The 24,295-nt window shown below is 42.0% G+C and overlaps 1 protein-coding gene across 3 annotated transcripts; it reads right to left on the bottom strand.

Moving 5' to 3' along the window:
- Nucleotides 1-44: 44 nt before the first annotated feature.
- LOC111949615 (muskelin) lies at nt 45-23,690 on the bottom strand. 3 transcript variants are annotated; one of them, XM_023966956.3, is made up of 18 exons: nt 23,570-23,690; nt 18,864-18,933; nt 17,020-17,162; nt 16,839-16,927; nt 16,558-16,667; nt 15,944-16,136; nt 15,465-15,542; nt 15,148-15,213; nt 12,056-12,168; nt 11,445-11,657; nt 10,843-11,064; nt 10,377-10,506; nt 5,354-5,501; nt 4,487-4,601; nt 3,996-4,135; nt 3,585-3,687; nt 3,273-3,327; nt 45-2,915 (listed from the first exon to the last, which is right to left on the bottom strand). In XM_023966956.3, the coding sequence occupies exons 1-18, from the start codon at nt 23,647-23,649 to the stop codon at nt 2,794-2,796; spliced, it is 2,190 nt and encodes a 729-aa protein (XP_023822724.1). In that variant the 5' UTR covers nt 23,650-23,690; the 3' UTR covers nt 45-2,793. The 3 variants fall into 3 exon arrangements, with proteins under 3 accessions (XP_023822724.1, XP_023822704.1, XP_023822714.1); XM_023966936.3 differs by having other exon boundaries at nt 15,408-15,542; nt 23,570-23,689; XM_023966946.3 differs by having other exon boundaries at nt 15,426-15,542; nt 23,570-23,689.
- Nucleotides 23,691-24,295: the final 605 nt, after the last annotated feature.

Below are 24,295 nucleotides of genomic sequence, written 5' to 3'. Positions count from 1 at the left end.
TTTTCTAACTTTTGACCAATGATGAAACAATCAAAATACAAATGTATAGTTGCATCCCAACTGGTTACAAACAAATCAAAGACCTGAGTCATTTATTTATGAAAACCTGAACAAAATACAATCTTTATTCGTTATGTACATTACATACAATGCAATTCTACAATAGGCTCTTCTACACATTCACGTTATCCACAGAGTAGTGCTCATTCATGCACCCTAGAGTACCTCCACATACTCCTGAGTCCCAGTTGGGGAGAAGAGGGGGCAGATGAAGAAAATAACATTCCATTATTTTATCTGAAAATTATAATATCCTTCCCCTCCCAAAAATAAGAAAAATAATTATTTGGCATTGTGTTTATATATATATATATATTTTTTTTGTTTTTTTTGTTGCAAAGGTGCTTCTTTATTTCATGTTTTCTTAAGCTTCTTTTTTTTCTGACAAAGAAACTAATGCAAACATCACAAAAGTCTTCTATTCTGTGATAATGACCATAAATGAGTCCTTCCTAAATAACGGGTTTTTAGTACAAAGCTATGATGGTAAGTATGACACTCCTTTCTCTCTGGATCTCAGTTCAGAGAGCTAATATTTACTAAGCTTAATATGATGGCAGCAGAAGACATACATTAACAAACAGACACAAACAAGCACACAAACTAGTTTTAAGCTCACACACTAAGCATACAGGTGTGTGCACCGTGCACACAAGCAGCAAACGCACACAGCACTGACTGTGATTCAAATTAAGCTAATACTGATTACTGAGGACATGAGTGCAAACGAACAGAGAAATCGGATCTGATCACTCATCTTCTAACAATAAGAGCAGATGTCTTCATGTATATGCCTGTATGAAGAAACCAGATGTAATGAATCTATTGGGACGTAGTGTACAATCTGCCAATTTGATTAGGATTTTGATCAAGGATTTATAAGCATCTAACAAGAAAAAGTATCTCTAAAGTTTGTCTCTACCACCCTTGACAGGACTCAAGCACTAAGTGTGCGTCTCCTTGAATGTGAATAGTCCCTCCATCCCTGGTTATCTGATAGTGGAGTTGATTGATCTCAAAACAAAGGGGATGGATATTTCACAGACTCCATAGGCCTTTGCCTAGAGTGTACTCTGCATACTGTACAGCGGTCTCAGAAAAATGCTAAATATATAGACAATACACACAATGTAATGGAAGACTAGGCTGCTACTATTCTTGAGAAGGAGGGGAAAGGGGATCACTTCAATCATCTCTCCTACTGAGATTAATGGAAGAACAATATGAGGCAAATGTTTGTATTATGCTACACAGGTGAACTAAACAAAATACCCTGGCGATCCGAGACAAACACACATATTGACGGACAGACTCTCACTCACACACACACACACACGTCAGCTATATCAAAGGGCATCCTCAGTTCCAGCATAATGATTATGAACCAATCAAAAACATTTCCTGTACATCAAAACTTTGGCTGGAGCCACAAGACAGATACCATTTGCTTACTTGGTGTTTAGAGATCACTTGTGAATGCTCCTATCGCCTTATTCTGAGTAAGAATGAAATCTAGTGTTCTGTATTTCTTTAGGTCAGAAATGAAGAATGTCTAGTCATCACTGTTTGCATAAGAAACAGCGAGAACACAGTAATCAGGCCATAGCTAAAGGGGGAGACTGGGCTCTCTCTCAATGAAAGCAATCATTCATTCTTCCTTTACCCATAAAATAAACTCCCATCGTCAAAGGAAGATACATCCCAGTCAATGAGATCATGTGAGTATAGATGTGTTTGTACATTAAAAAAACCTCCCTCTGATACAGCAGGACCATCATTTTGCAGTTCTTACAAGATGGGGAGTTTGAGTTTAAAAACAATAACGTTCATACTTGGAAACTACATTTCCCAACATGCCTCAGTGACAGATCCATGGTTACATCACACTAAAGTTACAATAGCCATTACCAGAATCACAAGCTTTTGACAACTTGACAATGTTTTCCCCCAAACCCATGATTGATTTTTTACATCGATAGAGGATTTAATTGACATATATATTGTCTCTTAGGATCATTATTCTATTGTTTCTATATAACAAAATTAACATTTTGACACGTAGTGTGCAACAGCATGGCCGTCATAATTATAAATATGGGGCATATAATATGGCACCAATAATACAGGCAGAGCAAGCAAAAAGCATGAACTTGGTTGAAGGTATATTCAGCGTACAACACGCCGACAGGGTGTCATTAAGTAACACAATTACTTTCACAAGCAGGTTTGTGTGAGTGCTTGGGTGTGTGTCAGAGAGACGGATGCAAGACAGAGTGGAAAATAAAAGGAAGAGACTCCTCCTTGATCTAACAGGCTACTAATGCCAAGCAAACTCAAACGCAGCGCGTAAAAGCATCATGTAAACCTCACAAATCAAATGACTTGACACAGAAGATATGTTTGGCAGAGTTCTGGGTTATTTTAAACTGTTAAATCAGTTTATTCAACAAAGACCATCAGGCCTGGGGGAGTTTGTGTTTTTTTTTCTTTTTCCACAGTGACATTCAGTATCAACCCCTTTAAATCGTGGTCTGACCCTCATTTTCCCTTTTAGTTCAGTTCCGCTGTTGAAGAACCAACGTCCTAAATAGGGGGTCAACAAGTGCAGTCCGCGAGCAGAGCACCCCTGAATTTGGAAGGGTCAAGTATAGAAAAATATGAAGTTTGGCTTTGGGCCAGCCAATCAGAGTCTTATTGGCATATGGTGGTGGTGCGTAGGGTTCTGGGGCGGGGCTAGAGTGTGATGAGGTCAACGAGGTTACCCTTGGGCGGGGTCATGCTGTCCGGGAAGAAGTTGACGAGCGTGTCGAAGAGCTGCGTGCGCTGGGCATACGTCTGGTCCACGTCTGAGAAACCTGAGAGAAGGAGGGAGAGGGGGAGAGATGAGCGTGGGAAGGAGTGTGACAGAAGGGAAGAACGGAGAGGGGAAGAGGGATGGAAAGAAATAAAGAGAGGGAAAGAGGGACAAGAGAGAAGGTGAAGGGGGAGAGATTGGGAGGAAGAAAAGACTCACTTCAATTGCTCAATCTCCACAGGAAGTTATATGAGCTCATAAAGGTCACATACACGCTCAAAAAGGTCATGTGGGAGGATCAAAATGAAAGTACGAAGGGCTGAAGGGGGAAAAAGCAGGCGAGAATAATCCTTCCGTTCATTGGTTTTCATCTACTGTGTATCCAGTGAAGTATGCAGATAACACAGCAGGCTCTTACCCAGAGGGATGAAGTCAGAGCTGGACTTGAAGAGAGCCGAGGGCAGGAGCTGGAACTGAATAGTCACACCGGAACACAACATCTCAGTCACTGAACACTAACGCAACACCGCCAACAAATACACTGCCATTTCACTCCTGAGTAACTATGGTAATAATATCAAAACAATGAACATCAACAAACAGGCTTTGAATGTTACATTCTCAAACCATTTCATCCGTTTACTTGATCTAAAAGCAGTTTAATAAATAACACTGCACAACGTGCAAGTACCCCTCTCCCCATCAGTCAACCCTCCCTCCCGTCCCTCACCTCTTTGGTCTCGTCAGGGTTGGTGTGGTCCACGGTCAGAGAGAGGTCGTTCTGCAGGTACTTCAGAGCATTCAGAGGCTCCGACTGGGCCTTCTCCTCAAACCTAAAAAAAACCACACACAGATCTTCAGGAATACCTACAGAGAGCTTGAGGAAATCGTTTAGCCTAACCTACAGAAACTCTGTACCACACAAGGTGAAAAGATCACTGCAAAGACTGCAAAATGAGCGAGGAGAAAACCCTTCCCTACAATGGCAAGACATGGCCACTAGGTGGAATCAGTGTCAAAGCAGAACTCGAAACTAGAATTGTGTCATAACTCCTATACATTTGTATCCACCGTTTTGCTATATGGTACAGAGAGGTTACAGTTCAGTTCCAGGTGTATAGTCCATTCTCTGCTTCTGTACCTGTACTTCCTGATTAGGTATCTGCAGTGTCGGAGCAGGTACTCCTTGGAGGGGCGACACAGCTTGAGGGACCAGAAGTCATCCAGACGCATCTTAGGAGAGCACGACTTCCCTGGGTTCCCTCCAAACAGGTAGTGCACCTGGACACAAAGAGGAAAAATAACACTGGATATATTCAATATTATCCATCAATACCTCAAAACTGCAGCTGGTCTCAGATCATAATGATATCCTGAAACAGTATTTAACTAGACTTTTGTGCCCTTATGCTTATAGCATTTTGTAGAAGTGTGTGTGTGTGTGTCCATGTTCTTCACTGACATGCTGCATGTTATATTGATGTATCTTAGTCTGGTTGATGTCATGTGTCGATGCTGCTGTCTTCGTTCAGGTCTCTCTTGAAAAATAAATGTTCTCTACCAGACTAATCTGGTTAAATAAAGGTCAAATAATTTTTTTTAAGCATGTGTGTGCGCGTGTGTGTGTGTGACCTTGTGCATTTCGTCATAGACCAGCTGGTGTGCGAAGCGTGGACAGGGCTCCTCCTCCTGCAGGGCCTTACTGGGGTTCTCCTTCAGCGCCTGGTCATTCTTATATACACATGACCTGCATATACACATGACCACATGACACACACACAAACACAGTACAACAAGTTAGTACGCACATAGCCTTAACCCTGAAGACGAACACCCATTGTGTTTCTATACCTTAAAAAGGAAACACGCCCACACACCCCGAAGCAAATACTGGAACACACTTCTAGACAGCCTCCTACGGAGAAACACACACACAGCTTGAGCCGTTACATTGACTTAATTTACTGGACACTCAGTAAAAAGAACGACTGGAGAAAGCAGTGTACCGGAACCAGCGGCAGGCAGCACTGACAGCCTGTTCTCTCACAAGCACTGTTTCAACTGACCAAATTAGCTAGGCCAGAACAAAGACTTTCTCCATGAAGGTGCAGAGGTACAACAAACACACGCTCTGAAACTCACCCTCTGAAAGAACATTTAGTTCTCTTTTGAAGGGCAGAGAGATTATGAAACTCACTTTCAGGTCAGGAAAGCCTTTGAAATATGACGTTACTGGTTGACGATTGTATCAAAGTGTCTTACTGTGTGCGTTTGCCGGTGTGTGGGCGTGTTCAACTATACTTGTGGGGACCAGAAGTCTCCACAAGAATAGTAAACAAACATTTTGTTAGTCCCCACAAGGTCAAATGCTATTTCTAGGGGGATTTAGGGTTAAGGTTAGAATTAGGTTTAGGAGCTAGGGTAGGGGAAAATATGTGAATGGGACTGAAATGTGTGTCCCCAAATGGTTAGTTATACAAGACTGTGTGTGTTTCGTACCAGTTGTTGCGTGCGATGTCATAGATCCAGAAGGAGTTACGGACGTTCTCCTCTCGTTTGTCCTTGTCCTTGCTGAGGCCAGACAGGACGTGGATCTCATTCAGCTCGGGGTCTATGGTGGCCCTCTGGGTGAAGCCCGTCATCGGCACTGTGGGACAAACACACATCAGAGAGAGGTTTAAAACCGAGACTGGTGCTACTGAGAACACCGAGAGAGAATAGCCGGCTACATTGAGAGAATGGCAGGGATTCAGCATTTTTCCTGGTCACAGAATTCTAGGCTCTATGGTTATTTAACGCTATCACACATTTTTTTCCCCCCATCAGAGGCCAAGATTAAAAAGACTTGAGAGAAATGGGATAGACTACGAAAGCAAAAGGCTGCTCACATAGCAACGTACATAGCAACGAGATTCGCTGGAAACAAACAGGACACAATGCAAATGTATGTTTGTTTTTCTACGGATTTGCATTACCGACAGAACAGGATGTGTTTGTGGTCACAGTGTAAACAGTACGCAACTATCCATATGCATGGTGTTTTACCCAGATTTACGTACATTGCTTGTCTAAAGCAATCCCCTGATAGCACCTGATGTGTTTGTGGTCATGACACGTCACAGTGTATACAGTATGCTCCTATTCATACGTATAGCAGAATATGGAACACATATAGGCCAAGTATTTCCGCTTTGTGGTCATCGGCTGCTTATTTGTCACGTGTTTCAGTAGTTGTAAGTAAGAAGCAGGTATAAGCTTTCGCAATGACTTCACAGTGTATCAAATCTATGTGGGTTGTTACCATGGCTATGATAGTAAGAACAGTGTCAAAAACAAAGACGAGGTGTTGTGCTGGGAAGACATTCTTTAAATCACTTAGTACTACCAACTTCAACTAATACATTTTTATGGAAACCACCATATGCTTTCAAGGAAAATTAGAACCATTTCTCAAACAAGCTCCATAGACAGTTTGCCAAACAGCACACAACATGAATTATGCGTCAACGTCCTGTTCCAAGACATTAAGCTATGCATTAACTTCTGGATAAATAAAACAGGCCCCTAGGTCAACCAGCCAGTGTAACTTGAGTAGAGTGTACAGACTGTTTTAGGGAATCAACAAAACAAATAAGTTTATTTGAAGAACAAGAAAAAAACACCAGAAGGACAGAGCCACCAGAGACTGTGCTCTGCCCTTCAGACATAGGGTGCTATTTGGGACGTAAGCTAACACATATAGTGCACTACTTTTGACCAGGGCCCATGTGAGTCCCAAATGGCACCCTAACACATATGCAGTGCACTACTTTTGACCAAACGCTATGGGCCCTGGTCAACAGTACACAATATAGGGAATAGGGTGCCATTTGGGATAGATATAGAGCTCATTAGAGCACAGTTCTAAAATGGAAATGAACAGGAAGATGTTGCGGCAGCGATAAACATTAGAGAATTATTACAAGAGCACTGTTTGGGCTTGCTACTTCCTTCCTGCCAAAATACATTCTGTTCTTTCTCGCTCCATCTCTCCTGTTCTTTTGCTCTCGCTTGCTCATTCTGCATCTTTCGGTTTCTTCGCTCCCTCTCTCTCTACTTCTGCCTCCCTCCACCCTCCCTCCTTCCCCATCTCTCGTTCTTGCAGGATGACACAGATGCGAGAGGCACACAGACAGAGGTCCTATTAATACTCTGCCATCATCACGCCAGTCCAGTCCAACTCCGCCCATCCAGAGATCTTAGACAATCTGTTTCAGGACAACAAGCATCTCTTTCTCTCTGCTGCCCTGTGCCTTTTAATGAGCTGCACTGAAAAGTCTGTCACATGTCACTTTAATAGAGGAGCCATGAGATGGTATCTCCTCCTACAGCCATCTACTGCATCTGAAACCACAGATTCTATTAGATTCTTTAGTGTAAGGGTAGATGAAGATATGTGATGGGGAGAGTTCTGTAAATGTAGTATCACTGAGTCACAAGCTTGAGGGGAAAAAGACCGATTAGGCTACACACACAGCTGCTGACCAAAGCATCAGCTGATAGCGACTAAACGGAGTGCAACGTTGCGATTTGCTCAGGTTAGCATTCAGACTGTGTGTGTGTGTGTGTGTGTGTGTGTGTGTGTGTGTGTGTGTGTGTGTGTGTGTGTGTGTNTGTGTGTGTGTGTGTGTGTGTGTGTGTGTGTGTGTGTGTGTGTGTGTGTAGGGTTGCAAAGGGAAGGTACATTACTGGAAACGTTCTAAGTTTACCAGCAAACTACCAGAATTTTGGTATCTTTCAAGGATGTAATTTATCACAAGACATCTACTGGCCCTTTTGGGTACTTCAGATTATCACAGGTGTCTAATCATCTCTGGTCCTCTGTGTGTCATCACATGTAAAATATATGAAATAATGAACAAGATGATTTATACAAAAACTATTAAATGACAACGCTGTAAAACATAATCCTAAATATAAACTTAGTGAATACCATTGGTGTTTAATTTGTATGTGTGAACAAACACACACAAAGCTCAGAAAAAAATTAAGAAACCACTGCAAAATGATCAGTTTCTCTAGTTTGACTATTTATAGGTATGTGTTTGGATAAAAATGAACATTTTTGTTTTATTCTATAAACTATTGACATTTATTCCAAATAAAAGTATTGTCATTTAGAGCATTTATTTGCAGAAAATGACAACTGGTCAAAATAACAAAAAAGATGCAGTGCAGACTGACCTCGAATAATGGTAAGAAAATAAGTTCATATTCATTTTTAAACACAATACTAATGTTTAACTTAGGAAGACTTCAAATGGACCAAAAGTTTGGACAAACCTACTCAGTCAAATGTTTTTCTTTCTTTCTTTTTTATTTTATTTTTTTTTTACATTGTAGAATAATAGTGAAGACAAACTATGAAATATCACACATGGAATTATGTAGTAACCAAAAAAGCAAAAGTCCCATCCTGAAAAAGGGACGTTTCTTTTTTTGCTGAGTTTGTTTTGTGTTAACTATCAAAATTACTGAAGATTCCAGTAACTTTGGTGAAATACCAGTACCTTTGCAACCCTGTGTGTGTGATAGAAAAAGTAGAGGATAAAAGAGTGTGGTTCTGTGAGAGAGTGAGAATAAAACGTAAAGAGAAAGTGAATTGTGAGAGATTGAAACAGTGTGTGTGTGGTGTGAGAGCGCAATCTAATTAAATGTTCCTGTGAGGTTTTGCTAAATACCACAATAATACGGGGGTGGGAATTTCTAAGAACCCCACTTGCACATGACAAAAATGCTATTCTCAGAAGATGATGACATCAACTGCTCACTTTCTAATCACAGCAAGCAATTATGAATTCCAACTTTGTAAAGAAACGCACCACGGCCACGCTACTGGATTCTCTGTTGCCCTGCAGAATGGGTAGAACCCAGGGTGCAAGTGCATCGTGCTGAAAGCAGTAAGGGGACTTTTACATGAACACCTAAATGAGTTTAGCCTTGCAACACCCTTGGCATTAGACCTGCCAATCTGAGACCTGAACAGATCAATTTGGAACAAAATGTTGGCACTAAACAATTAACTTCTTACGGCTGAGATCCCGTTAACGGGATCGATATGACAACAGCCAGTGAAAGTGCAGGGCGCAAATTCAAACTGAAAACTCATAATTAAAAATCCTCAAACATACAAGTATTTTCACATTGTCTGATTTCAGAAAGGCTTTACGACGAAAGCACACCATCTGATTATGTTAGGTCAGTACCTAGTCACAGAAAAACACAGCCATTTTTCCAGCCAAAGAGAGTAGTCACAAAAAGCAGAGAGATAAAATCACTAACCTTTGATGATCTTCATCAGATGACACTCATAGGACTTCATGTTACACAATACATGTATGTTTTGTTCGATAAAGTTCACATTTATATCCAAAAATCTTAGTTTACATTGGCGCGTTATGTTCAGTAATATTTTGCCTCCAAAACATCCAGTGATTTTGCAGAGAGCCACATCAATTTACAGAAATACTCATAATAAACATTGATAAAAGATACAAGTGTTTTACATGGAACTTCAGATACACTTCTCCTTAATGCAACCGCTGTGTCAGATTTCAAAAAACCTTTACAGAAAAAGCACACCATGAAATGATCTGAGTACGGTACTCAGACACAAAAACAAGCCAATACAGGTACCCACCATGTTGTGGAGTCAACAGAAGTCAGAAATAGCATTATAAATATTCACTTACTTTTGATGATCTTCATCAGAATCCACTCCCAGGAATCCCAGTTCCACAATAAATGTTTGTTTTGTTCGATAAAGTCCATAATTTATGTCCAGGTACCTCCTTTTTGTTTGCGCGTTTAGTTCCAAAATCCAAATTCATGACGCGCAGGCCAGACGAAAAGTCAAAAAATTCCATTACAGTTCGTAGAAACATGTCAAACGATGTATAGAATCAATCTTTAGGATGTTTTTAACATAAATCTTCAATAATGTTTCAACCGGAGAATTCCTTTGTCTGTAGAAATGCAATGGAACGCAGCTAACTCTCACGGGGGCGCGCCTGAGTGAGCTCATGGCACTCTGCCAGACCCCAGACTCAATCAGCTCTTATTCCCTCATCCTTCACAGTAGAAACATCAAACACGGTTCTAAAGACTGTTGACATCTAGTGGAAGCCTTAGGAAGTGCAATATGACCCCCATAGACACTATATATAGGTAAACCTACAAACCTCAGACTTCCCACTTCCTGGTTGGATTTTTTCTCAGGTTTTTGCCTGCCATACTCACAGACATCATTCAAACAGTTTTAGAAACTTCAGAGTGTTTTCTATCCAAATCTACTAATAATATGCATATCTTAGCTTCTGAGCCTGAGTAGCAGGCAGTTTACTCTGGGCACCTTATTCATCCAAGCTACTCAATACTGCCCCCAGACATAAGAAGTTAAGGTGTGTCAGTTGTACTATACTCCACCCATGGCATAAACAGTTACTGTCCCTGGTGGCTTAAGTGACTAAGCGGACAGTCTTACCCATGCCGGAGTCCTTCTTGGTTCCGTCTGAGATGATCTCCACATGGTTTCCGTCCACGTCGTAGCTGAAGAAGTCATTCAGGTACGTCTTTGACCTCTGACCTCCGAACACATACAGACAACGATTTCTCTGGAGAAAGGGAGGGGGGATGAGAGAGAGAAGAGCAACACTATTTTATAATCATGCCAACACTGAATGGTTTACATTCTTCTGTGAAACAAGATAATAGTCTGAACAATTTTCCTTGGCTTCATAAAAGTCCTGAGAGTAAAATTGGTGCATATTTGTTCTGTTATGTCTTTGGCTTTCTCTAAAAACACAAAGCAGAAAGCGATGAATTCTGAATGCTTCAGTCATGATTGTGTGGGTATTGATTTGTTACTGTCAATAAATCATTCTGGTGTTTGTGCTGAATTCTATAATTCTCACAGCAACACCAGTCATGGTACTACTCCCATAACTCACAGTGTGGAAGAGCATGCAGTGTCCGATGCGTGACTGGACATCCTCAGGCCCAGCGTTGCAGGAGTCTTCCCTGAGCAGGCTCCAGGTTCCGGCCTGGCAGTGGAAGGCATACAGCCCGCTGAACTGGGGCTCGGACGTCCTGCTGTCCTCCACACTGCCGTTACACATCAGAATCCGACCACCAAACGTATAGATCATGTGCTTCTCCGAGTCCATACACATCTATAAGGAGAGGGGGGAAGGATGAGAGAGGAGAGAAAGGTTGGGTACAAAGAGAGTCATGAGATTCAACATTTGGTTTTCAGTGTTGGGCTTAGAGCAGTGGAAAAAATATGCAAAAATCCTTGGCATTTACAGATCCATTTTTAGCTTAAAAAGTGGGACAGGAGGAAAATATGTCAAGACTATAGCCGGCTAAGCCTTCATCATCAGTGCTCTGGTCTCACCTCCAGATGGCTGAGTGTACCAATTATTTAACCAACAAAAACTCTGTAACCGATTTTTAATGAAGCCCAAAGTGTTTAAATTCACTCCTAGCCAGTTTGGTCCAGTTTGGACGTGTGTGTGATACAGCTGTGTGAGGGGCGTGATAATGGGGTAACCTGGTGGTCAAAGACGAGCTTGGGCCCGCCGTCGGCTGACGTGTCCTCGCTGAGTAGTGTCCAGGTGTTGGCGTCGACGTCGTATCGATAGAAGTCACTCTTCAGAGACTTGCTGTTCCTGACGCTGGAGTCTAGGTAGCGGCCGAGTGTGTAGATCTGCCGCCGCTGACTGTCGATGCACATCTTGTGACAGGACCGCGCACTGGGACCACTCTGGGAGAGGACGGGGTCAGCCATCACACAAACTATCTATACAATAGGAGAATGAGACGACTCGGCCCCCTGCTCCCATGTGGTGACAGCGTTGCTACCATTTACTGAACTTTGTTGATATCTAGTACCTGCTCAAAAACATTACACCTTTGTTATATTTCCCTATAGTGAAACTTTCAACTATTATCTTCATTATAATCATCCGTTAGATAGACATTACCCTCACCTTGACCACAGAAAACTGCAGTCATTATCATGATCATGTCTATAAATAATTTAGTGTTCTGCTCATTAAGCAGCTGTAACAATCAGTATAGACCATTTAACAGTGTTGTTCTGTGTCACAATAACGGCTCTTTCCACCGTCCTTCGGTCTTTCATACATCTTTCCCTCTCACCTCTTTCTCGGTGTCTCTGGAGATGCAGACCCACTGGTTCTCCTGAACACTGTAGGCCCAGAAGTCAGCCAGGTCCTGTGTGCCGTCCCAGCCCCCAAAAAGATACACCGTCTCTGTAGGAAACAGGAAGCCAACGCTGGTCAACACCTGGGATGCATTCAACATCACTGAACTACTCTGGTGCCTATACTGAAACTGGTCTCCACTACAGAGCTGCATGGGATTCAACTGACAGGCGTTGTAAACAGCAGTACTAAGCGCAACAAGAAGATACCCCCGTCCCTCCCGCTAATTTGGCTACTTTTGCACATGTTTAATCAGAGAGGGGAATATTGTAGATCAAGAGGACTCGATTTGTTTTAAAAGATGAGACGTTGATTATAATAAATACTGCTTTGATGTCATACAAGCAAACCACACACCCACAAGTCCAAATGTGCGCTTTGCTTTTCCATCTGACCAAACTCATGTCCTTCACATTATCAACGTTTATGATCGCTATATTTGATGTACAGTTACAAGGATGACATGGCGTCATACCCTGGGTTATTTTTAACAGGAGGAGCCTGTTTGTCACATAGTGAAGAAAATTTGCAGCAGAACACGCACCTGAATGCACTCAATAATCCATGCTATGCACACCAAAATGACTATAATTTTCTCTGAAAAGTGCCTTATGTTGGCAAGAGAATAAGCTTCCAAAATTGTGCCCACCTGACCCAGAATGCAATTTATAAATGGACCAATTATGGATTGCAAAAACAATAATTGTGCCATGGGGATGAAGGGCAGTGCTTGCTTCAATTCTTCAAAGGTACAGCTAGGAGAGCTAAAAAAAATAACTAATAGTTGAAAGCTCTTTTCTTGAGCCATAAAAGTGAATTGAAATGAGTTAGTAACTGTGCACACTTCGGAGAGCGGTGTGGCCACTTCCATACACCAGTTAGACCTCTTAATCTAACGCTTGACTGCTGTGTCCTCACCTTTGGTCTGATAATTTCCCCATATTATGAAAAGTGGTCCCTTTCAATTGCTACCATGGTTATGCATATGTTTCTTCAAACATTTCAACGTAGCCCTATCCATAGAGGCCAAGTCCCCACGAATGTAAAGGGTTAAGGAGGAGAAAAAGGGTATTCAAGAAACACTTAGACTACATGCTGCCATACTGAGTGCAATCATGAGAATTTGGGGAGGAAATCATCACTTCAACTGTAGTAAACACAGAGTTCCATTCCATTCCAGAAGTCCTGAAGAACCCCTGAATTGAGTAGCATGAGTGCATAATTAACACAGCGGTGCACAGGTTCAATGGGCCGTAACCATGGCAAATCAGCAGAGCAGCACACAGGGGTAATGTTTGCATGGTGTGCAGACGGTGTGGAGGTTTTTGTAGGTTGGGGGGGTTACTCTAGGTCATCTGGTTTGGCCAAAAACACAGTACTCAGTGTCTGGGGGCCTGAGAGACAGACCAGCAAGATGCAAGGCTTCTCACAGCCTGTATACACACTCGCACAATACAAGCCTTTGTCTTTACAATCACCTGCAGGCGAGTAAGCCACCAAAACATTACAGAGCACTAAAATAACCACCGTGTCTTCTGCAAAACAGCTTAAAAAAGGCACTAATATGTCTTACATATCCACAGCAGTAGAAATCCACTTTTTTCGAGCTGAAAGACGATTGCCAGAGCTTACCCACGATGTTGGACAACACTAAGTCAATAAGTCATTGTTTTAGTCAAAGTAGAATATATTTGGGCTTGAAGTGACAACCCCGAACTGCCCACTTCGTGCAACTTCGTGCCAATGACATGTCTTTTCCTATGAAATGACGTGCAAATTATTTTTAGCATACGTTTCATTTCAGGGCTGGGTTTTCATCAAATGGTACCACCCACCAGCATGGCATTGTTTATTAATCAGAAACACCTGCAAAGTTTGCAAGTCGCAACTAAGCTGAGCAATATAATAGAAAATATTTGGCTACAGCAAAGATGGCGGATAAATAAAGATAGTTCACTCAGGCTGTTTACCATTGAAAAACATGTGTCAGTTCCGGTCTAGTTAATGGGTTGGGTCTCCCACAGACACCAATGCAACAGCAGCTGGGTCTGGTCTATTTACGTCATTGACTTTTATTGAACCAGAAAGAAAGAAAAACAGTGAGTGGGGTGTCTCGCTTCCTCTTCCTTCTCTGGCTATAGCTTTTAACCATAGGCAGCCAAGTGTAGGCTGAGCCATGGCGCATATTAAAATAGGGGGTAAAAATTTATGTTTTTGCACCTCCACTTTTTTTATCAGCAAATTATCAAAATTCATTGGATAACGTGTCAAGTTGCACTTATTTAAAATTGCGTGTGATATGCTTGCATTTTGGAATCACGCTCCCCGCAAGATGAATGGTTTTGAACACACTCCACTGCTTTGATTGGTGCTGCTAGAAATCAAGTGTCCACGAACTTGTTTATCTAGCTTCACGGCGTCCCCAGTGAAGGTTGCACCCCTCATAGTTAGGCTATCCATATTACCAGAGCGTCATCTTATTCTTTCCATTTCTATGGCAGATTCCCGGCCACAATTTATGAATGATGACAAAACTTTGGAGATACAATAGATGGCAAAGACACGGCTTTCCCCTATCCACCTGTGGCAAAGTTTTCCCTACATTCTTATGACAAATTCAACTCCAGAACCAGCCATAGCCTAGCTGGCTAATCTTTTGAATGCAGTGTAGTAGCAGATAACATTAGTTAGCCGGATAAGGTTAGCATGCTAGCTAGCTACACTGACAGCTGTTGGTGCCCTACTTGTTGTTATTTGTCCACGTCATGTGGAAAGCAACCACGGCATTCCCACCCCCAATTCTTGAATATGTATTAGCAGCCTGCGTCATTCTGCAGAGGTGGAACCTAAACGTCAATTTCCGCTAAAGGAAAATAATTACATTGAAATAGGGGTGGGATTGCCCTCTGGTGGGGGCCTTTAAGGCCAGTTTGTAAAACACATTTGGAAGAGGAGAATTGCAGTTGAAGTAATAGCTGACATTATAGGGGGTGTTGTCTAGGTGTGGTTTTAGCCAGCATGCCTCACCTGTCTGAACGTCGATGACCATCTGATGACCTCCCCTCATCCCTGGTCTGTTGTCATCCTCATTACCTGGAGAGAGCGATGGAGCGGGAGAAAGGGGTTGAGGGAAAGGAGGGAATAAAATGTAGGAGAGGGATGGAGTGTTGAAGGAAAATGGAGGAGCAGAGGAGAAAGGGTGGGCAGGGGGAAAAAATTATTCATCGCTATAGACCGGTTATGTACAGCATACCATAGCATTTTGTTAATGAGAACACATATCCTACTTGAATAGTTTGTCTCACTGTTCATGTCATCTGGGCTTGGCTCTTGGGCGGTTGTACCTTTGTTACTCTTGGGGATGATCTGACTCCATCTTGGCTTGTACTCTTGCTGGCTGATGTACTGGTTAAATAAACCGTCTACAGAGGAAAAGGTCAAACACAGGAAGATTGTCCAGATTATTTTAGCCAGGAGATAGAAGTGAATAGTTTTGTTACCTTTTCAACCTCAAAAAGAAAGTATGATGTCAGGATGACATTGCCACGCCCTGTGGTTTCAAATCAATCTGATAAAATGAAAAGGTCACGTACAGATACATGGGTCATATGGGTCTATAGTGTAAATAATGAATCACTATGGTAACCACTGAATTCATGAGCTAAATATAAGCCGAGCTAGGTTTCAAGATCTCAGTCATGGGATGGTAGAGGTCTGTAGTTAGTATGATGATTGAGGTCATGTAGTTGTATTGCAGTTGATGTGTACAGAGCAGTAGGTCCAGCCCCCATCGGTCTGTCTGAGGAGGTGTGGGTGTCAGGACCTTTGACAGCTTTGTCGATGAGCTCCTCACAGGCATCAAAGTCTCCCCGGAGTACCAGGCGGTCGTGGAGGTGTGTCAGCATTTGGTGTTCCAACGCGATGCGTGTCTTCTTCTGCAGCGACTCAAAGGCCTCTGTGTAGTTATGCTGCCGGAAGTGCTTCAGGCACAGGCGGATCGCTTCCTGTTCCCGGTACTAGAGGAATACAGGGGAGGAGGCAAGGGGATGGGAGGGGACACACTCACTGTAATATCGGCTCCATCTTTGTTCAATGTTTTTCATCACAAATGTTATACTTCATATTATAAACTGGGTGGTTCGAGCCCTGAATGCTGATTGGCTGAAAGCTGTGGTATATCAGACCGTTTACCACGGGTATGACAACAACAAAAACTTTTACTGTTCTAATTACGTTGGTAACCAGTTTATAACAGCATTAAGGCACCTCTGGAGTTTGTAGTATATGGCCAATATACCACGGCTAAGGGCTGTATCCAGGCACTCCGCAAATACCACACCCTCTCTGGCCTTATTGCTTAAGTAACCCACTCAGACTGATTCTCTCCCTTAACCCCAACTGTGTATGTGAGTGAGTGCGTCTCAGAGGCAGGCTCACCTTGCTGTACCAGTTAAGGCAGGGCTGCACTACGTCAGGTTCCTCTATGCCATGCAGCTCAATGTACCAGATACTGAAGTTAAAACTGGGCCCCCAAGACATCAGAGGCACTGAGAGAGACAAAGAGAACGGTCTATAATTTAAGTCATCAACTATTTTGCCAGTTTGACTTATTTTCATCTCCAGCCGTGTAGCATCCCTTCACTACAATAATTTTCAAGCTGGACTGTCTGTACAACACGTAGGCCCAAGCCTTGGGCCCATTCCTTTTCCAAACCCACCTATTTTAACAAATCTGCAAGGAAACATCTGTTCGTCGATCTTGTGTTTCAAGGTGAAGGTCTCCTTGTTGTAGTCATTCTTCAGGCCACTGCAGAGGAATAAATATGGTACAGACAGGAAGGTAGGTTATTTATACAGTAAAGAATAACACTTCACTGTCCCTCTGCCCTCGCCCATCACCTGGACAGGAGTTCTGTCATGTTCTCTTCACTCATCCCACCAAACACTTTGAACTTCTTCAGGTTGCACACGTGAGTCTTCTCATACTTCCCAAAGGTGATGCTTTGAACGATCGCTGGCCTTTCCATTTTCAACATTAAGTACTGGAAGGAAAATAGAGGGGAGAATCTGATCAGCGGTCTCTCACAGTAATTCATAATGCAGTGTCCGGTCTATATTATCAACACATGACACTGCAGTTTTCATTCTACTGCTCTCCGAACATGTTTCACAACACTGCAGATGGCACAGACCGCAGAGGAGAAATGCTGTGTATACGAGCTGCTGCACAATCAAACTATGGGACATGTTCACAGGTCATTGGAGTGGTAACTAGCCTGGGCATATCTGCTACCGACAGGACAGGGCACTGGCCTGAGCCCTCTGGGAGAGACAGAGGGGATAGAGCAGCACAGATGGAACATCGATTAAATCTGCTTTCCCGGAAACCAGGCAACCCACAATCTCTGGAGACCCATGTTTCTACAAATCCTGTAGGTATAAATGGCTGTGTGAGTGAGCAATAACCATCCACTACCAGAGTGCATCTGCTAGGCTTACTAATGGGTCCTCTGATATGGTTCCATCTTCAACAGTTTTCATCAATAATAAGGCAGGCATATTGCATCTCATTAGGTTATCGCCTAGGGTACATCTAACACAGAGGGATTACTCCTAGGCTTGGGTATTTCGATCTTTCTTTTTCAAAACAGTCCTGTCAGCTAAAAACATGGCACACTTGATAATGAAAAAGACCCGTATCTCAATGATTTGTCGATTCTTGTTGCCACAGAAACCATTATAAAACATTTATATGAAAAGACTCCGTCTTCATTTATTGAATAAAGAAAATAAGCTTTGCGATGGGGTGATTTATGGGGTATGGCTTTATCATTTGTTCAGTATAATTATTTTCAAGGCTTTACCTCTCCACAACCTCCCTCTCTTTGAAAAGATAAAAGGGGTTGATGAGAGTTCAACATCTTTATAGTGTGAAAAGTATTTGACGTAAACAGATGCAGTGGAGTTTTGCCTCTGCCACACTTGAATGTCTAGCTTGGGTGGTTAAGACAGACATGCTAAGTTTCCTCTTGCTGCAAAAACAAACTTTCAATTTCCTCTGCCCGTAACCACAAGACAGTCAAACACGCTACGCTGGGCAACATCCTATTCCCAAAAGTGCAAATGCAAGTCATTGGATGCATACTGAAGATGCACGCGTTGTCAGCTAACACTTCTATGGGGCAGAAGTCCGTGGATTTTATGACTCTGGATGGCCAGATAGCTACCAACAATGACAAGAAACTGCTATGTGGGGAATCGTAAGTGACTCGTTTCAACTAGTTTAATCTTTTTCTTGAACTTTACCATGTCTTGTTTTGAGGTGTTTTGCCTGATTTCATGTCAATGCTAAAAAGGCTCAAATTCACTAGCTAGCTATCCAACAAGTGTAACGATGTATTTGAGACAACATGTGCACATTGTGCAAATGTATTTATGTTTTCAATAAATGCTGGAGACTAAATATAGTTTACAATTTGTCAACAATCTAAGCCAACGCAGTCTGTTTTACCCCATAGTTGAATGCTTTTGTTGCTAAACAACCAACCCATCTATTAGGCGCTACTATTTTGCAGCCACCAGTGAATTGAGAACACGGATGTTGTATGCAACTGGGCACAGACCCTCTACTGAAGAGCCCCATCCCAAGACAGGTAAGGCACAAGGCATGGAAGGTGTGTGAGTGGCAGGTAGGCCTAAGTATGAGACAGGTGTCTATGTGGGCGGGGCACAGCAGACGTTACCTGTGGAGGGTAGTTGCTCTCAGACGACCACCTGGAGGACTGGTCATTGGGTTTGTCCACCAAGATGTTTCTACACACAGAAAGGGAAAGATGGGAGAAAGGACATGTTTCAGCCAACATGCAACCATTTGTTGTGAGCAAAGGGATAGGGTAATATCCATGTAAAAGGACCCATGAGCAACACATGTGCAGGGAGTTCATAGCAGCATATCAAATTGGGAGTCAAAAAAATCTAAGAGTGTATATTTTGGGGAAATTAAGGCATAGATACATTTTCAACCATTTTCCATCTTAAAAATTAGGCATAAGTACTGGCTTTGATTTCTGGTCAAACAGAAGGAAAATGGGTATTAGATGAATTCTCTGGTACTTTCGTATACTTTTTAGCTAGTAGTTCTGAAAATAGCACTCACGAGGCAAAAGTGGTCCCTGAAAATTGCATACTACGTCACATGTGATGATACTGTACGTGCAACGTGTCACTGCTCTCTCACTCGCTCTGCTGTGCGGGTATCTTGTGTATCTTGCTAGCTGTCTCATATGACGAGGGGCTGAAGCTCATTGGTTGAACCCGAATTGCTAGGGGGCAGACCCACTTGGGAGAAAATGGCGCAACACAGCTTCCAGAAAAACAGTTCCTTTCGATCTAGGAATTTCGTGGCTAATTGAAGTGAGACAGTGATTCTGCATGTATGAACTAAACATTGACACATCTAGCACAAAGCAGGAGGTTTAAGTAGTTGCCAAAGTACCGGAGCATGTCTTTAAAAAGGTATTAGAAATACATCAAAACACAATAATATTATTGAAGTTAAGAACTTATATCAACACACATTTAATTTAGGAGAAATTACTTTCTGTAAGTTTAAGAATCATTACCTTGTGCCTTGTAATTCTGTTACCAAAAAAACACATATCTTTAAGATAGCTTCTAATTTCTCTCCTGGGCTTGACATTAAAATTTGTTAGACAGATTTTTTTTTACCTGTCCGAAAGCTCAAGAAGTCAAGACCCCAACCCCCCCCCCCCCCCCCCCCCCCCGAAAATGGTGTTGTATGATGCAAGGAACCACTTCGCAAAATAACATTCATTATCACTGGTATTGACAATGGAAGGCTGCTGCTCTCTGATCCCATGTATTATACAGTACACTGGCGACCTGTCATTCAGGGCAGGTGGGGCAGAGCCTGTTTTGAGCCCCACTTTTTTTTTTACATGTTATTGTGTCACATATCAGTTTGCAAACAATGTAAAAAAAAAAGTTTATAAAACCGCATACTTAAGACAGCTCCGAAATCCAGGTGTTCAGCCTAGCTCAGTGCTTTCTGTGGTGGTGGGGCAAGCCAGCAGAAAATATGGATTGTTGCACCGTGATTGGCTCAGTGTTTTGTCACTCATGGGGACACTACGTCACCGCCAAGTCTAAGAGTAGAGCTAGAAAATTCAAGCCCCCTGGGTGCTGCCATAGAGTTACATTTGAAGTGCCCATCCAAGAAGGCTCAAGGTCATTGGCCAAAGATAAAATTACATCAAACCACATCTTATCTACAGTAGCTTTGATTGGACTGATTATGTCAACATCATACTTTCAAAATTTTAGCTGGCAATCAACATCATGAATCAAGTTGACAATCTACTGGCAAATCCTTTTTAATCCTTGTCATATGAAGAGAAATAATGAAGAGAAATGATAGATAAAACGTATCGCTGCTCATCGGCTATTGGACATAAACATTACACAACAAGTTGGAAATCGCAAATTCAAAAATGAATGGTTTAGAAGGAATCAGTGGCTAACTGCAAGCCTTGCAAAGCAATCATTATCCTGCTATTCAGTGGAGTGGCAGTGGGTCCCAAGTCCAAGATTAAGGGTCTCTTTACCTAGTTAAAGATTATAAACATTCAACATTGGCCGTGCTGTTAATGAACCATGATTTATGCTGCGCCCAAAACAACTGTTAACCCAGAACTGCAAAATCTGACTAGTGAGTTCAAGACAACTGAAGACTCTGGAAATACGAACTACGACTGGGAAAAAACATTTTGAACTTTCCTCCAAGTCGGAATTGTGAAATTCGGAACTCGGGCCTCTTTCTAGAGCGACGACTTGAAGATCACTGACGTCATCATGATTCACAACTTTCTCCCCCCCAGAGTTCCCAGTTGTCTTGAAAGCACCAAAAATCCAGAGAATGCCAGACTTGACGACAAAATTTGCCCAAAAGGACCGCCGCGCCACCTTCCTGTTCAAGTGAGTGTAACAGTATAACTTTAGACCGTCCCCTCGCCCCGACCTCGGGCGCGAACCAGGGACCCTCAGCACACATCAACAACATTCACCCACTAAGCGTCGTTACCCATCGCTCCACAAAAGCCGCGGCCCTTGCAGAGCAAGGGGAAACCCTACTTCAAGTCTCAGAGCAAGTGACGTAACCGATTGAAACGCTATTAGCGCGTACCCGCTAACTAGCTAGCCATTTCACATCTGTTACATGAGCAAGGCACAATGCAACGTGTGAAGTGATCACAGAATTTTTCCATACACACAAAAAGCTTACTTCTCTCAAATTGTGCACAAATTTGTTTACATCCCTGTTAGTGAACATTTCTCCTTTGCCAAGATAATCCATCCCCCTGACAGGTGTAGCATAGCAAGAAGCTGATTAAACAGCATGATCATTACACAGGTGGCATGCTGACTGCAGGAATGTCCACCAGAGCTGTTGCCAGATAATTTAATGTTCATTTCTCTACAATAAGTCGCCTCCAACATCGTTTTAGAGAATTTGCCAATACGTCCAACCAGCCTCAAAACTGCAGACCAGGTGTAACCAAGCCAGCTCAGTACCTCCACATCTAGCTTCTTTACCTGTGGGATTGTCTGAGACCAGCCACCCGGATACCTGATGAAACTGAGGAGTATTCCTGTCTGTAATAAAGCCCTTTAGTGGGGAGGAGACTAACTGTATTTAGCCATGTTAACAGCATCATAGCATCACTGTGACATATGAAATACAAGTGATAGTGTAATCACTACCTATACAATGTACATGCTAAATTATTAAGTGATGTGCAGTCGTATTCAAGTCCTGATTGGTCAATAAGCTTATTTGACATATAAAATAGTGTTATTTGACGTGTCAAATAGTGTCATTTAACTTGTTAAATAACTAAATGGACTGTGACCTGAACGGCGTTCCTAATTTGTTCCGGCATTGGCCAGAGCAAATTAGGCCTACTGATGATTTTTATTTATTTATTTTTTATTTAACCTTTATTTAACCAGGTAGGCAAATTGAGAACACGTTCTCATTTACAATTGCGACCTGGCCAAGATAAAGCAAAGCAGTTCGACACATACAACAACACATAGTTACACATGGAGTAAAACAAACATAGTCAATAATACAGTGAAATTTTTTTTTAAAAAAATAAGTCTATATACAATGTGAGCAAGTGAGGTGAGATAAGGGAGGTGAAGGCAAACAAATATATGTATAAATAAATAAAAATATAAAAGGCCATGGAGGCGAAGTGAGTACAACACAGCAAGTAAAATAAAAACTAAAAAAAACACTGGAATGGTTGGTTTGCAGTGGAAGAAAGTGCAAAGAAGAGACAGAAATAATGGGGTGCAAAGGAGCAAAATAAATTAATAAATAAATACAGTAGGTAAAGAGGTAGTTGTTTGGGCTAAATTGTAGATGGGTTATGTACAGGTGCAGTAATCTATGAGCTGCTCTGACAGCTGGTGCTTAAAGCTAGTGAGGGAGATAGGTGTTTGATGATGACCTCTCACATCCCTCATCATCATCAAACATGGAATGGTATTGTGACAGAGGCAGTGGTACTACTGTCTTCAAGGCTGCAATTACAAAGGCAGACCAAATCTGGTATTTTTTTTCACTAATGGGTCTTTTGACCAATCAGATCAGCTTTGAAAAATATTTATGGGTAAGGACAATATTACTATTAGTGGAAAAAAATATTAGAATTGGGCCGCCTGTGTAAACGCAGCCCAAGACACATTTTCAGCCAGTTCCAAGCTAATAGTGCTGAAAATTGCAATTCCACGCGTTAAAAGAGCGGGATAATAGGTTCCATAAATAGCTGACTGTACAGGCATGTCCTATGGTTTAAGGTTACCCAAGCAATGCCATAGAGACATACTAACTCGCTACCCAACGTTAGCTAGTTCTCCCTTTGGCTTTGTACGAACGGGTAGTCAGACTAAACATGCCTACAAAAAGTGTAGGTGAAAAAAGTAGGCTTCTAGTATGATTAGTTAACTATTTAGCTAACTAGCTAATATAAAAAGTAACGAGTGGTTTTGGCTACCAACTAACTTAGTAGTGGTGGTGGTGGCATGCTCGTCTAGTTTGCGAGCTCGCTAACTTAACTAGCTAGCTTTTTTTTGCCAACTCGTTAGTACAGCTGTTCGATAGTTACCAGTATCGGATTTACAGTGTATGGCAAAACGTCACACAGTACACAAAAATAACCAATTTAGCTGACTATGCGTGCATTTTGTTTACTCGAGTAAATCTAACTAGCTAACGTTATCCCCGTTGCCAAACGGTGGAGTAGTAAGCTCGCAGTCAAGCTAGGCCGTGGAGAGACGATTCGATGCACTGTGGCAGTTAATGAGACCTGCAGCCACGAAAACAAATACATACATGTGGTCAACGTATGCGTGGATTACTTACTCTGGTAAATATGTGGAGGAATAAGAGCTCCATTTAAAAACACTGAAGGAGAGGACTCTGTTCTCTGGAACGACCGCCATCTTGTTGCAGAAAATGACAAGCAGCAACGGCTCGAGTGACAGCTCTTAAAAAGACAATACACTTTAATTCGATTAATGCGTTTGGTTACGTCAGTCAAGTTCAATAATAGAGAAAACTGTTCCAAATATTTATGAGGACATGATATTGATTAGTGACCCTGAAAATGTGCATGGAACACTTGCACCAAGTTATTTCAACCAGACTGCTTCCATTTGGCTTAGTGTTCGTGTGTTTGTATGTGTGTGTGTGTGTGTGTGCGTTATCATCGCAATAGGTTTTTCCTGACACCTATTTTACCTGCAGAAATAATATAGTTTGTAAACTTTTAGAAGCTATTCAATATAGGCTTGAGTATAGGCTTGTCTCATATTTGTTGCACGTTGAGACACTGAACAGCATCAATAGAATTTAGAATATGTTTGAAATACTGTATCTCTCAAAGATATGGAACCGGTATTACCTCACACAAGCAGGACTGATGTTTCCTCCTGTGTTTGGTTTTCCTTATTCATTTTTAACATAGGCCCATATCTGTCTCTTATACACATCTAGATGTGTATAAGAGACAGGTATTACCTCACACAAGCAGGACTGATGTTTCCTCCTGTGTTTGGTTTTCCTTATTCATTTTTAACATAGGCCCAT

The sequence above is a fragment of the Salvelinus sp. IW2-2015 genome, linkage group LG3 (assembly GCF_002910315.2).
Source record: "Salvelinus sp. IW2-2015 linkage group LG3, ASM291031v2, whole genome shotgun sequence".
Lineage (NCBI taxonomy): Eukaryota > Metazoa > Chordata > Actinopteri > Salmoniformes > Salmonidae > Salvelinus > Salvelinus sp. IW2-2015.
The sequence above is the reverse complement of the archived record's forward strand: the minus strand, read 5'-3'. Positions and strand labels throughout refer to the sequence as shown.